At 47.4% G+C, this 14,245-nt stretch overlaps 1 protein-coding gene across 5 annotated transcripts in view; it reads left to right on the plus strand.

Annotated features, from left to right (window-relative positions):
- FGD3 (FYVE, RhoGEF and PH domain containing 3) overlaps nucleotides 1-14,245 on the plus strand; it is a 107,794-nt gene that overhangs the window by 33,790 nt on the left and 59,759 nt on the right. The window contains exon 1 of one of the 5 annotated variants that reach the window (XM_069865669.1): nucleotides 816-984. The exons of 3 other annotated variants lie outside the window; for them this stretch is intronic. Coding sequence is in view for 1 of the 2 variants with exons in the window: in XM_069865667.1 (XP_069721768.1) it covers nucleotides 1,185-1,194 (10 nt within the window). In the remaining variant the exon portion in view is untranslated. Of the gene's footprint in view, nucleotides 1-815; nucleotides 985-1,108; nucleotides 1,195-14,245 lie in introns of those variants that run through there. One more of the 5 variants, XM_069865667.1, reaches the window with a different exon arrangement.

Below are 14,245 nucleotides of genomic sequence, written 5' to 3' on the forward strand. Positions count from 1 at the left end.
AATATTGGACAGCAAGTAGCGTTGCGTTAGTGTCAACTGTACCAGCAGCTCTTGCATTGAGAAAAATTATTTTCGTATCACATTTAATCAATTTGATGAAATTGTTTGGCCATCCTTGCCGAGGTTTTGGTGCCTGGCTTCAGCCTACCGTGGAATATTTTGGTTGACATTTAGTGGGAACTCTGACAAGACCCAAGGAGGGGGAGTGCGGCACTGGCGTGAGATTGGGGTCTTGCCAGAGGAGCAGCCGTGGAGCAGCGGTCACAGTGCCCACCCTGCTTTGGCTGATAGGTTCTTCTCAATTCTGCAAATAGCAGCAAGACCATTGAGGTGATCTCTTCCATCTTACGCACAATGATTGTCTGTATCGGAAATGCTACCCTGCGTATAACAATAAGCTAATGCTCCTTATTGAGCTTTCCTGAAACCAGTCATCCTTGCTACAGCCTCGAGTCTGCAACAGGTTCATCCTTGGCAACCAGTTTTTGACTGCTATCAAGCATTAATTCCCATCTGTACTGTAAATAAGTTCCAGGTCTCCAGCTCCTCTTTGGAGGGCTTGCACACTGCGCTTCTTTCCAACAGCGTCCCTTCACATCCCAGAGAAATCTCCTGCTTTTTAACTATATTGAATTTGGTGAAAATGAAAGTAAGTGGAAGTAAAATTATGGTGGTGGTAGTAATATGCATTTTCTCCTGGTGCGCAGCCTGGCTTGAATGTATCTCCGCTAGCGAAGCCCCCTCCCCTTCCTACATTTATTTCCATGGAAACCCAGGGAAGGCATTCTGCAGCCTCCAAACTACTTTTGCTCTTTCATCATGCGAGCTGGCATTGTCAAAGGCTGAGTGTGTTCCTGCAGCTTTGAATGGATATAAAAAAACAGGAAAACGGGCTGCGTTTGGATGGGCAGTTGGTGTTTGGGAGGCCCTGCAGCAGGGAAGAACGGGCAACCTTCAAGTGACCTAGTGTCCGCGTGTTGCTTAGTAAGGACAAACCAGTCTTGCTTCATTAATCGATGACCATGGAGGGTGGGGGTTATCAGAACTGGCCTTCTGTGAAGCGAAGGCGGCGCGGAGGCAGGGTGGGACGGGGCAGATGGCCGGGCAGGCGGTGCTGGCGAGCCGTGGGTGAGCGTGCGCGCTGGGATCGGCTGCAGATCGTGCGTTTGCATGGAGTCTGTAATATGTTTTCAGGTACCGTTTAGAAAATGGTGTCCTACGGCTGCCTGCTGTGGGCTGGGCTGGGCATTCACCTTGTAGTAGCACGGAAGCAGGGGTGTTCGTGGAGTTTGTCGATGTGGGCTCTGGGTGTGCTGTTTGGAAGCTGGTAGCAAAACATTTGCTGTAATGAGCTGGATTGACTTTATGATCTCGGGAGTGCATGCTTTCTCAAATCTGTATTTACACAGCATTTCCTTGTAGACATTGCAAGGATTTTCTTGTATCTGAGCAGGCTAAGGCTGTTTGGTTGCTCTGTGGTGAGAGCAGCGTGTGGAGCTGTAGCGCTTGGTAAAAGCAAGCCCATTGCTTGCAGGTGGTGTCCGCACATGGAATGGGTGAAAGTGGTGCTGAAAGTAATCTGTTTTTAAATATTCTGAAAGCAGAAACCTAGCTGATACAGCATGATCAGGAACATTTCACACATGATCTTCGTCTTGTGTGATAAATAGATTTGACAGCTGATAGTTTTTAATTTTCTGCTACATCTGTTCCCATGTTGTCCGAATGCAGGAATAGCATTGATTGAAATATTTCGGGATGCTGCCTGCTTGAAGGGCTGGGTTGCCATTTGATGGGCTTGTGGCAAGCTGACAGGGCTTTTATTTTCCCTTCCTTGCATAATTTGGTTTGGGAGGGGTGAAAATGTAGCTTTCTTCTAAACGTCTGAAGTGCATAATGGCTGTGAAGTCACCATGACAACAGAGGGAACTGGATCAGATTTTCTGCTCCTTTTCTGTTTTGTTGTTTTCTAAATATCTGTTATCTATGGGTTCTGTGAGATGTTTGAGGGAGTATCTTACAGCTCCAGATAGAATTATAGGATCATTAAGGCTGGAAAAGACCTCTAAGATCATCCAGTCCAAACATCAGCCTAAGGACAGAACTTTTAGTGATGTCCAGCTCTTAAAGTAACTCATGTTTGCAGGCTCATTTTCTTTGATTAAGCAATCAAGATGTATGTAACTGGTGGTACAACTAAGGTGGAACCTACACAAGGACAGCAGAAGCCAAGGGTCTGCCTTTCCCATGATTTTGGTGTTGCAGCCCTGAAAACTTCTGCTGAGCTTTTGCATGGTCTTGGGGCTTCCTGTCCCGTCAGGGCATTGCCATGTGTGACGCAGAGCCTGGAAAATTCTGGAAGTTGTGTACGAGCTAAGGTGTAAGAGCGCCTGTGTTCCGTTGGGGCTACAGTCTGGTCTGAGCTTGGGAGCGGGAAGAAGGATGTCCGATTGCGCTCATGAAGCAAACAGTTCAAAGCATCATAGAATGGTTTTGGGTTGTAAGGGACCTCAAAGCCCATCCAATTCCAACCCCCTGCCATGGGCAGGGACACCTCCCACTGGATCAGGATCTCCAAGCTCCATCCAACCTGGCCCTGAACCCCTCCAGGGATGGGGCAGCCACCACTGCTCTGGGCAACCTGGGCCAGGGCCTCCCCACCCTCACGGGAAAACATTTCTTCCTAAGGCCTCATCTCAATCTTTCCTCTTTCAGCTGAACACTGCTTCCCCTCATCCTCTCCCTGCACTCCCTGACCAAGAACCCCTCCCTGATCAAGAACCTCTCCCCAGCTTTCCCAGAGCCTCTTTCAGGACTGGAAGCTGGTCTAAGTTCATTCACAGCCTTCTCCAGGCTGTCCTAGCACAGGAGGTGCTCCAGCCCTCAGATCATCTCCGTGGCCTCCTCTTGACTTGCTCCAATGGATCGATGTCCTTCCTGTCCTCCAGAACTGGGCACAGGGCTCCAGGTGGGGTCTCAGGAGAGCAGAGCAGAGGGGCAGAATCCCCTCCCACCCTGCTGGTCCCACTGCTTTGGATGCAGCCCATGACACATTTGGTTTCTGGGCTGCAAGCGCCCATTGCTGGCTCATGTTGAGCTTCTCCTCCAGCAGCACCCCAAATCCTTCTCCTCAGGGCTGCACCCAATCCATTCTCTGCCCGTGCTGTAGTTGTGCTTGGGAGCGCCTTGACCCAGGTGTAGGACCTTGTTGAACTCCGTGAGTTCCACACAGCCCCACCTCTCCAGCCTGTCCAGGTCCCTCTGGATGTCATCCCTTCCATCCAGTATGTCAACCGCCCCACACAGCTTGGTCTCATCAGCAAACTTGTTGAGGGTGCCCTCAATTCCACTGTCCATGTCTGTGACAAAGATGTTAAGCAATATTGGTCAAATCAAAGCATTTGTTTGGTTTTTCCCTATTAATTTTGTCCATTTCTAAGTGGGGAAAGGAAATACCTGGTCCAACCCTGAGGACTCAAGTACAGAATGCAATCATTTGCAGGTTCTTATTAGGTACAACTTGTTTTTTCTCTGTGTCAGTGACTGACACTGTCTTGCGATGCAATCCTTGGTCTTTCCCGGTGCATGGGGAGTGGTGGCGTATGGGCTGCCATCAGCAGCCAACAGCCGAATATTCTTTTCACCTTACATGGTGTCCCTCTGCCAACCCTTCCAAAAAGAATGAAGAATTCACCATTGTGGATAAATTCACAGTTCAGAGTTAAATTAGAACCCTGGTTCCATGGCTTTGTTGTTCTTTGCCCCCTACCACAAAAAAAAGTTTCTACATTTGCCAATTTCAACAAGAAATCAAAATCGAGCATTTTCACCTAAGCCTGAAACCAAAGTTTCATTTTCCCTGTAAAAGCAGACATGGCATTAAAACCCCTTGCCACAAAAATGATAGATATCTGGGAAAAAGACTTCACTGAAAAAGCTAAAGGTCCTGACCTCTCTGGTTATTGAAGATGAGCTGGTTTTGACTTTGGTTACATTTAGTGACTGACTGGCCAAAATGCCAGCCTGAAGCTGGGAAGGTAAAACTGTGGTTGTTTTGCTTGCAAAGGTGACTTTGTGTTTAAGAAGTAAGGAAAAGATGAAGTTTTGGCTACTTCTTTCCCAGTCAAAGTATTCTGTAGCATAGAATGATTGAATCATAGAATCACAAAATGTCCTGAGTTAGAAAGGACCCACAAGGATCATGAAGTCCAACTCCTGTCCTAGCACGGGACACCCTAACACTCACACCATGGGGCTGAGGGCATTGGCTTCTGGAATATTGTCAGGCTTTGTGCGGTGACTGCTTCCCTGGGAGCTGTTCCAGTGCTCCACCACCTTCTAGGGGAAGAACCTTTTCCTAATGACCAACCAAACCCTCCCTTGGAATGTCTTCCTGCCATTCTGTTGGGTCCAGAGAGAAGAGCTCAGCGCCAGCATCTCTTCCCCATCCCCTTGTGAGGAAGCTGTAGAGTGCGATGAGGTCTCCTCTCACTCCCCTCTTCTCCAGTCTGAACAGACCCAGTGACTTCAGCTGCTCCTCACACAGCTTCCCCTCTAAACCCTTCACCAACTCCATGCTCTCCTCTGGACTTTCTCCAGTAGCTTCTGATCCATTTCTATATCTTTTTTCCATGGTATTATGCAAACATACTTGAGATGCAGTGCTTCTGCTTTCTTCCCTGTAGTATTGCTGTAAGCTGTATCATTCCCAGGGTTCTGCAGGGCACAGGACCTGCCAAAATAGCTGTCCTGTCTGTTGTACCATGGTAGGAGACGTCTCGGAGCCCAGTTCTGTTTTCTGCTGGCTGTGGTCTTGCTGGCTTCCACCCAAAGCGCAGCCTGCTTTCACACCACTTCCCTGTGCGTGGGATGAGCTGAATCTGTTCAAAGTTGGTTCAATTTATTGACTTGACAGAAACCTTCTAACCTGGACTAATACAGTGATTGTGATTGAGGGAGCAGAGCAGACTACTTCAGTTGGAGTGGTCAAGTGGTTCCATTCTGTCCTTTAGCATAGGATTTGCCATTTCCCTTTGCCATGTAATGTTTGGTCTGGCTTGTTAAAATGTCCTTTCTTGGAGAAACAGAATGAGTAGCGATTGCCGTTAGCTTTGTGTGGACATAGAAGCGACACACAGTGGGCTTCAGTGAGTGCAGGGGCTGAATCCTGCCAGGTGCTGAGTTTCCCTTCCAAAGGAGCTACCTTGCACTCTCGTGTTCCCTCCGAGCAGGCTGGATGGAGAAATAAAAATGGATTTCAGGTCTGGCCCCTTAAAGAGTTAAATGCACAGAAATATAATGGGTGAATATTTAGGTCATTGAGGACTGAGATTGGAGAAAGACTGAACACTACTGACAGCTGCAGGGGTTTGTGTTGTTAACATAGAATATCTTCTATCTAGTATTAACACTTGAGTTTTATTTCTAATTGTACTTTTTATTGTGTTCATGTTCTTGGTTGCATTTCTGTGTCTCTGCAAGAGGTGAGGTGTGCAGTGGGTCTCTCAGTGGGCTGTCTGGAACCATTAGTTGTGTCTTTCTGTCCTACAGCCCTAGTTGGAACTGACTTCCCAGTAATAGTACATATTTTGAAGATTAAATATGGGTAATTTGTCTTCTTTTTGAGGCAACTCTTAGAAAATTCAACGACTATCTGCAGGGGTTTGACCCATAAACCACTTCTCAGCCATACAGGTAATTCCAGCTTTGAAGCTGTATGTGAGTGTGTGCATGGTAAGTGTTGTAACTGTAGTCCTGTGAGCAGTCTGCTGAAATCCATGGAGTTACTCACACCTCTGGCCATTTCCACCTTCAGTCTTGAAAACCATTGAAGTAGCATCCTGGGTGATCTGCAAGAGTCAGGCCTGGTATGTGATGTCCTCTGTCTGCATCTGAAATCATAGAATTGTAGAACAGAATCATAGAATCACCAGGTGGGAAAAGACCTCTTGGATCATCGAGTCCAACCGTTCCTATCTGCTCCTAAACCATGTCCCTGAGCACCTCATCTAACAGTCTTTTAAATACCTCCAGGGATGGTGACTGGGCAACTTGTATCATGGAATAGTATCATGGAATGGATGGAAGGGACATCAAAGCCCATCCAGGAGCTCTGGATACATACTGGCAGGTTTACATTTCTTACTCAGTCTAGCTCCTTTCATAGAGTCACAGAACCATGGAATGACTTGGGTTGGAAGGGACCTCAAAGCCCATCCAGTCCCACCCCTGCCATGGGCAGGGACACCTCCCACTGGATCGGATGGATCAAAGCCCCATTGAATCTGGCCTTGAACACCTCCAGAGATGGGGCAGCCACGACTTCTCTGGGCAACCTTGACCAGGGCCTTCCAACCCTCAGAGCAAAACACCTCATCTCTATCTCCCCTGTTTCAGCTCAAAACTATTTTCCCTCAACCTATTGCTGCACTCCCTGATGAAGAGCCCCTCCCCAGCTTTCCTGTAGGCCCACAAAATGTTAAACTTTAAAATAAAACATAGGAGCATGCTTTGCTATATGCACTGTGATGTTCACATCTTCCTACTTTCATAATGATTTTAATTTGCAATGATTTTTAGCATAAGTTGATCAAGACTGGGACATTCCTGATTAAATGGTGACATCTTTGAGAGAGACAAAATGTTCACAAAGTTCAGGTGTAGCTGTATGCGCTGCTTTTGAAATGAAGAGTTCTGAGAGAATGTCTGTAACCTTGGTTTGAGAGAGAGTGCTGGCTTTTACATGAAAATCACTCCTTTCTACCCTCTGAAAGGTGAGCAGCAGCCTCCTGTGCCTGTCCCTGTGTGCTGATGCAATGTTTCATTGGCTTTTGTCACCAGTATTTAAAATAGGTAGCAATAGAATCTGACAGCCTGGCGCCCTGAAGTAATCAGCTGACAGCTAAAGTACTCAAACATCTTCATTTGTTCCTGCCCTTGTCCCGCGGAGCGTGCCCCAGGTACGGTGGTGGGAGCGAGTGCTCATTCATGTTCTGAGGAAGGGAGAGAGGTGATCTGGGAGGGTATTTCGAGGTCAGGAATCCTGGGGATTTTCTTCATCCTTGTGTGTGTGGCAGCCAACAGAAGAGCTCTCTCAAGTAGGATATGAATCTATTTATTAAATTAATGTGAAATGGGTTTATTCTAAGCCACTTAAGTAAATCTAGGGTGACATGGAAGTTCTTTAGGCTGTGTGTTTGCTGCTGGTCTGAAGTGTGCCCAGAGAGGAGGGATAAGCTCCATTGGGTGGGGTGGCAGTGCTGTATGTGGAGGGGTTCGTGTCAGAGCGCTGGCAGGTGAGGGGTGGAGAGAAAGTGGTCCTGGCCTTAAAGAAAACAAAGAATTGAAAAAGCTCAAAAGAAACGTGTTTAAGAAAACAAAGCCATGCTTCCTGGGGTCTTTGAACATGGCACGTTTTCTGCTTAGGGCAGTGATATCCAGCGTTGGGTTACCTGTTGGCTCAGTAACTGGATGGAGCACAGAGGAAAAACAGTACCGTGTGCTCTCTCTTCACTGACTTCAGCTTCATTTAAAAAATATTTTTCACTCCATTGTGTTGTTTCCATGGTGTTGCTTGTGGTTTTAAGGAGTTCTTCAGAATAACTGGTTGACAGCCTTCATTTAAAGTTGCAGACTTTGCATTGTGTTTGTGGATCAAAACCCACAATTCCATGGACAAAAGACAGTTTGGCTGTGCAAATTCAGAGTCTTCCTGCTGAAAGCAGCGGCAAGTGCCATGCCGCCCCCACTCCTGTGACCCATGATGTGTGCTCGTGTGGTGAGGACAGAGCTCAGCCGAGGAAAGCAGAGAGAAGTGAGGCACGAGAACATGGGTCTTAAAGTCTCACCAGCTTATTAACATGGTATCAGCAGCTTCAGCAGTGAGGGGAAAAGAAACATTAGATATACTGGCGGGAGAAGAATTCCTTTGACAAATATGGACAGATCCATTGCTGTATGTAAAGTACTGCCCATCGTAATTAGGGGAAGAATAGAAATGTATCCGGTATGTGAAATGCAGCCAGTGTGACCATCAGCTCTCTTCAATGCGGAGGGAGCTGGCCATCAACAAAAGGAGTATCTCAGACAGGGGCTGCAGGAGCTGGAATGTTTTGTCACTGGCAGCCCTGTCGCAGGCTGCTGGCTGCAGACTGCATGATGGCATTGGCCCAAGAAGGGTTTCGTGCTGCCAGATCTGCCCACTTCATGTGTTAAAATTGTCAAGGGAAGTCAAGACAGAGGAAGAATTGATATATGTTTTGGAGAGATGAGAGTAACATACCTTTGCCACAAATTAACCTGTGATTTTAATAATAATGAGAATTAGACTGGATATAAATGAAGGAGCTAATGAGAGCCACCCAGGTCTACCAGATTTCACATGGTTTCATTGAGGCCTGGATGATGGGCTGCATCCGAAGCAGTGGGACCAGCAGTTAAGGGAAGGGATTCTGCCCTTCGGCTGCATCCTGGTGAGACCCTACCTGGAACCCTGCATCCAGTTCTGGAGTCCTCAGCACAGGAAGGACATGGAGCTGTTGGAGCAAGGACAGAGGAGGTCACAGAGGTGATCCGAGGGCTGCAGCACCTCCTGTATGATGCCAGACTGAGAGTTGGGGTTGTTCAGCCTTGAGAAGAGAAGGCTGTGGGGATCCCACAACTTCCCTGGGGAACCTGGGCCAGTGCCTCATCACCTTCACAGGAAAACATTTCTTTCTAATATCACATCTAAATCTTCCCTCTTTCAGCTTAAACCCGTTACTCCTCATCCTTGCAAATAGTAAAATATTGATTCTCCTTTGGTTGTGGAGGAGTGTGCCACTTGTAGGAGTTGTATTTTTGCTTAAGGAGACTTCACTCCATCAAGTTCTTTAAGGAAATTCTCCTTTTCATTTAGGAAACAGAACATTTGAAAACTCTCCAGGAATGATTTCTACTCCTTCCTCCCAATTTTAACTTCCAAATCAAGTGAGAAAAGTGGGTTAAATGCAGGCTTTGCAGTGCATGATACAGAATCTTTGTGCGCATTTAGGTCTGTTCTTGGGTACTGTGAAAATGTGAATTGAACTGAAGTAGCCAAGGCACTGGTAGTGGCTTTGGGTTGCTTGTGTTGAAGTTTGGGGGGTTGGGTTTGTTTGGGCTTTGCCCCCTATTCTTTTCATTTGTCCTAAGTTAAGGAATGCGCTAAACCCAAATGAGTATTTTTAACCTTTCTAGAATCCAGGAATGCAACTGTCTGTGACCAAATTCTGGCAGAACAGCGAGTTTCCATCTGTCAGCTCAGATCCTCAGTGGTTAAGGGTGCCCCACTTTTGAGATAAAATGTGTCAGTTTGAGGTCTCTTGTTCCCTGTGATCACACAGGCGGTGCTGGCAGGTCTGCGGAGGAGGCAGCAACTTGCTGAGCTGCTGAAACTAGGAGTGCCAGGCTGGTGTGCATTAGAATCACAGAACCATAGAATGGATTGGGTTGGAAGGGACCTCAAGCCCATCCAGTTCCACTCCCTGCCATGGGCAGGGACACCTCCCACTGGATCAGGGGCTCCAAGCCCCATCCAACCTGGCCTTGAACCCCTCCAGGGATGGGGCAGCCACCACTGCTCTGGGTTTTGTGCCACATCCCTCCTGTCTGGAGTCAGCATTGGAGAAGGCAGACAGTTGTTTGTGTTGTTTACAGGCAATAAATGCATACAGGCATTTTTTTCCTGTTGCTGACTTCTGGAGTGTTTATTGCTGATTTCTGTCTGATGTTGTAGTGTCAGGTGGAATATGGATTTGCACCTAGTAAAAAGGAATGAAAAAACTCCCTGTGCTGCTCAACAGCTGGTTGGTCTGCATCTCTGTTAAATGGTGCCAAGTGCTACCCATAGGCAACTTAAAATACTAATTTCTCCAGCCACCTTGCAAGGGAAAGCAAAGGAAGGTTAAATGGGAGCATAGTATTTCACGTTGTTGCTGCCCACTCACGCTCCTCTCTTACTGACTGGCTGATCTTCCATCTCCTCAGTTTGATACCCAGCTATAACTTGTGATTGTTACTGTTTGTTGTCTTAGCCTCTGAGTGTTTCCAGTGCATCATCTGCTTATTCCAGGGAGTTCCCAACTTTGTAGTCTCCTTTCTTCCTCAAACAAAGAAAAATTAGACATAGGGGAAAAAACGACCTTCAATTCAAGCCAGAATGAATTTCTAGACCTCTACAGTCCAAATTCTCCCTGCCTTGACTCAGATCACAGGGAGGACCATGTGGCTGAGTGCTTTCTCTGTGCATACGTTCTTCCCTCCCCAGCACAGCCGAAGCTCTTTTAAATGTTGCTCAGGTTGGAATAAGCGTCCTGACTGCATCCTCTCTGCTGGCTGCTAGACGTGCTGAAGGGATGGGTGTAGTGTGTATGTGGTGGCTTGGGGCTACTCAGAAAGGTTTATTTAAGTTCTGCTCATATAGCTTGGCTTTGACCTAGTAGCTGTTGATTCCCAAGGGCAGGGCTTTCTTTGATCTCTCTGTAAGAGGTCATCGAATGCCTATGGTGTGGTGATGGTAATGATGTTCTTGCAATGTGGTCCATCTTCCTGAGGAGAACAGAGACTTCATTCCTGATCCCAGATATTGAGATGGTGGTGACTCCTAAATCAACTTGTTTGCATCCTCTCTGAAGACCAAACCTACTTGATCTGAGCTCTGAGCATCTGAGGTAGAGGAAGTTTAGACTGGATATTAGGAAGAAATATTTTGCAGTGAGGGTGAGGAGGCCCTGGCCCAGGTTGCCCAGAGCAGGGGTGGCTGCCCCATCCCTGGAGGTGTTCAAGGCCAGGTTGGATGGGGCTTGGAGCCCCTGATCCAGTGGGAGGTGTCCCTGCCCATGGCAGGGGGTTGAACTGGATGGGCTCTGAGGTCCCTTCAGACCTAAACCATTCTGTGATTCCATGAGTATATGAAATATATTATACTTTCACTGCCAATGTTTATAAGAGCTCAGAATTATTAATTCATTACAAAAGTCAGTCATTATCTGAAATCTCTTTTTTTTTACTGATTTTCTTCTACAATGAAAGTTCCTCACATTTTTCTTAATAGCTTCTAACTTTTCTGTCATGTCTTGTGGTTTTAAATGCCTTTATTATTTCCTGTTGTCCTTTCTCCTTAATAATCCAGCTTTGCCAGCATGCATGCATTGTGTGCGTTTTCTCCATCAAGAAAAAGACAAAATGGAACAATGATGCAGAAATTTCATGAAAACCAGTAATTATCGATGCAGTGACTACCATGCAGTAAATGCTATTTTATGCAATATAATTCTAAACACAAATCATAGAATCATAGAATCATAGAATCATAGTATAACCAGGTTGGAAGAGACCCACCGGATCATCGAGTCCAACCATTCCTATCAAACACTAAACCATGCCCCTCAGCACCTCGTCCACCCGTCCCTTAAACCCCTCCAGGGAAGGTGAATCAACCCCCTCCCTGAGCAGCCTCTGCCAGTGCCCAATGACCCTTTCTGTGAAAAATTTTTTCCTAATGTCCAGCCTAAATCTCCCCTGGCGGAGCTTCAGGCCATTCCGTCTCATCCTGTCCCTGTCACTTGGGAGAAGAGCCCAGCTCCCTCCTCTCCACAACCTCCTTTCAGGTAGTTGTAGAGAGCAATGAGGTCTCCCCTCAGCCTCCTCTTCTCCAGGCTAAACACCCCTCAGCTCTCTCAGCCGTTCCTCATAAGGCCTGTTCTCCAGCCCCTTCACCAGCTTTGTTGCTCTTCTCTGGACTCGCTCCAGAGCCTCAACATCCTTCTTGTGGTGAGGGGCCCAGAACTGAACACAGGATTCGAGGAGCGGTCTCACCAGTGCCGAGTCCAGAGGGAGAAGAACCTCCCTGGACCTGCTGGCCACGCCGTTTCTGATACAAGCCAAGATGCCATTGGCCTTCTTGGCCACCTGGGCACACTGCTGGCTCATGTTCAGTCGCTGTCAACCAACACCCACAGGTCCTTCTCCTCCAGGCAGCTTTCTAGACAGACTTTTCCTAGTCTGTAGCACTGCAGAGGGTTGTTGTGCCCCAAGTGCAGGACCCGGCATTTGGCCTTGTTAAACCTCATGCCATTGGTCTCAGCCCATGGATCCAGCCTGTTCAGATCCCTTTGGAGCCTCCCGACTCTCCGGCAGATCAACACTTCCACCCAGCTTCGTGTCATCCACAAACTTGCTAAGGGTGCCCTCGATGCCTTCATCCAGGTCATTGATAAAGACATTGAACAGGGCTGGACCCAGCACTGAGCCCTGGGGACACCACTTGTCACTGGCCTCCAGCTGGAGTTAACTCCATTTCCCACCACTCTCTGGGCCCGGCCACCCAACCAGTTTTCCACCCAGGAGAGTGTGCGCCTGTCCAGCCCAGAGGTGACAGTTTCTCAAGCAGAATGCTGGGAGAAACTGCGTCAAAGGCTTTGCTGAAGTCCAGGAAGATCCATCCACAGCCTTTCCCTCATCCAGCAGCCGAGTCACTTTGTCATAGAAGGCGATCAGGATAGTTTGGCAAGACCTGCCTTTTGTGAACCCGTGTTGACTGGGCCTGATCAGCCGGTTCTCTTGCATGTGCTTCATGGTAGCACTCAAGATCACCTGCTCCATGACTTTCCCTGGCACTGAGGTCAGACTGACAGGCCTGGAGTTCCCTGGATCCTTCCTGCGACCCTTCTTGTAGACGGGCACAACATCAGCCTCCAGTCCAGTGGGACTTCCCAGTCTTCCAGGACTGTTGGAAGATGATGGAAAGGGGTTTGGCCAGCACACCCGCCAGCTCCTTCAATACCCTTGGGTGAATCCCATCCGGCCCCATAGACTTGTGGGTGTCTAGTTGGGCTAGCAAGGCTCTGACCACCTCCTCTTGGATCATGGGAGCCTCATTTTGCTCCTCTAGCTCCTGGGTTTGTACACAGACGGAACGACTTTCTTTACAATTAAAGACTGAGGCAAAGAAGACATTAAGTACCTCAGCCTTATTCCTCATCCCCTGTCCCTGTTGTTCCTTCTGCGACCAATAGGGACTGCATGGTCTCCCTAGTCCTCCTTTTATTATTTATATATTTATAGAAGGATTTTTTGTTATCTTTCACAGACTTTGCCAATCTGATTTCTAATTGAGCCTTAGCCCTTCTGATTTTTTCTCTACACAGTCTCACTTCCCTCCTGTAGTCCACCCAAGAGGCCTGTGTCCTCTTCCAGAGCCCATAAACGTTTCTCTTCTTCTTGATATCACTCAAGATCTCTCTCTTCAACCAAGCTGGTTTTCTCCAGTTGGTTTTCTCACATGGCTTTTTTTCCAGAACACGGGGATGGCTTTCTCCTGAGCTGCTAGGATTTCCTTTTTGAAGAGCTCCCAGCCCTCATGGGCTCCCTTGCCCTTGAGTACTGTCTCCCATGAGACTTTGCCAACCAACCTTCTGAAGAGATCAAAGTCTGCCCTCTGGAAATTTAATGCTACTGTCCTACTAACCACCCTCTTCACTTCACCTAGAACAGAAAACCCTATCATCTCATGATCACTTTGTCCTCGGCATCCACCTACTGCCACATCCCCCACAAGGCCTTCTCTGTTCACCAACAGCAGGTCCAGGAGGGCACCCTCCCTTGTTGGTTCATTCCCCAGCTGTGCAAGGAAGTTGTCTTCCACGCACTCCAGGAACCTCCTAGACTGCTTCCTTTCTGCTCTATTGTACTCCCAGCAGATATCAGGAAGATTGCAGTCTCCCACAAGAACGAGAGGCATCGATCTAGAGATTAACCCCAGCTGTTTATAGAAGAGCTCATCAAATGCTTCTTCTATATTCAGATATATCCTGTGCAAGTAACATGGATGTATTTATCCATATTAGCTCTGCATTTATATGCATTTTTTGAGATCAGCGTGATATGCGTTTTCTTTAGAATGAAAATTTAGCAGCCAGTCTCAAGGATTTCATTCTTTGTGATTGTCCTAAATAATTACTTCAGTGCTTACAAAATACCCTTGTTTGCACATCTTGTAGCCAGGCAGTAGATAAAAGTGCAATTACAGATTACAGGAGAGATGAAATGGTCGCTGCAGATACAATAAATTAACTGGATTTCTACTGGGACAACCACAGCCAAGTTCAATTTACTGCAGCTCTTTTCTGTGTTGCAGCCTTGGACCTGCTGTGGGTTTCTTTGGAGCTTGCCAGGCTGGAATCAGTAGAAAGGATGCTTTGTACTATCCCGCATCCACTCTGGGATC

Source organism: Phaenicophaeus curvirostris, chromosome 11 (genome assembly GCF_032191515.1).
Source record: "Phaenicophaeus curvirostris isolate KB17595 chromosome 11, BPBGC_Pcur_1.0, whole genome shotgun sequence".
NCBI lineage: Eukaryota > Metazoa > Chordata > Aves > Cuculiformes > Cuculidae > Phaenicophaeus > Phaenicophaeus curvirostris.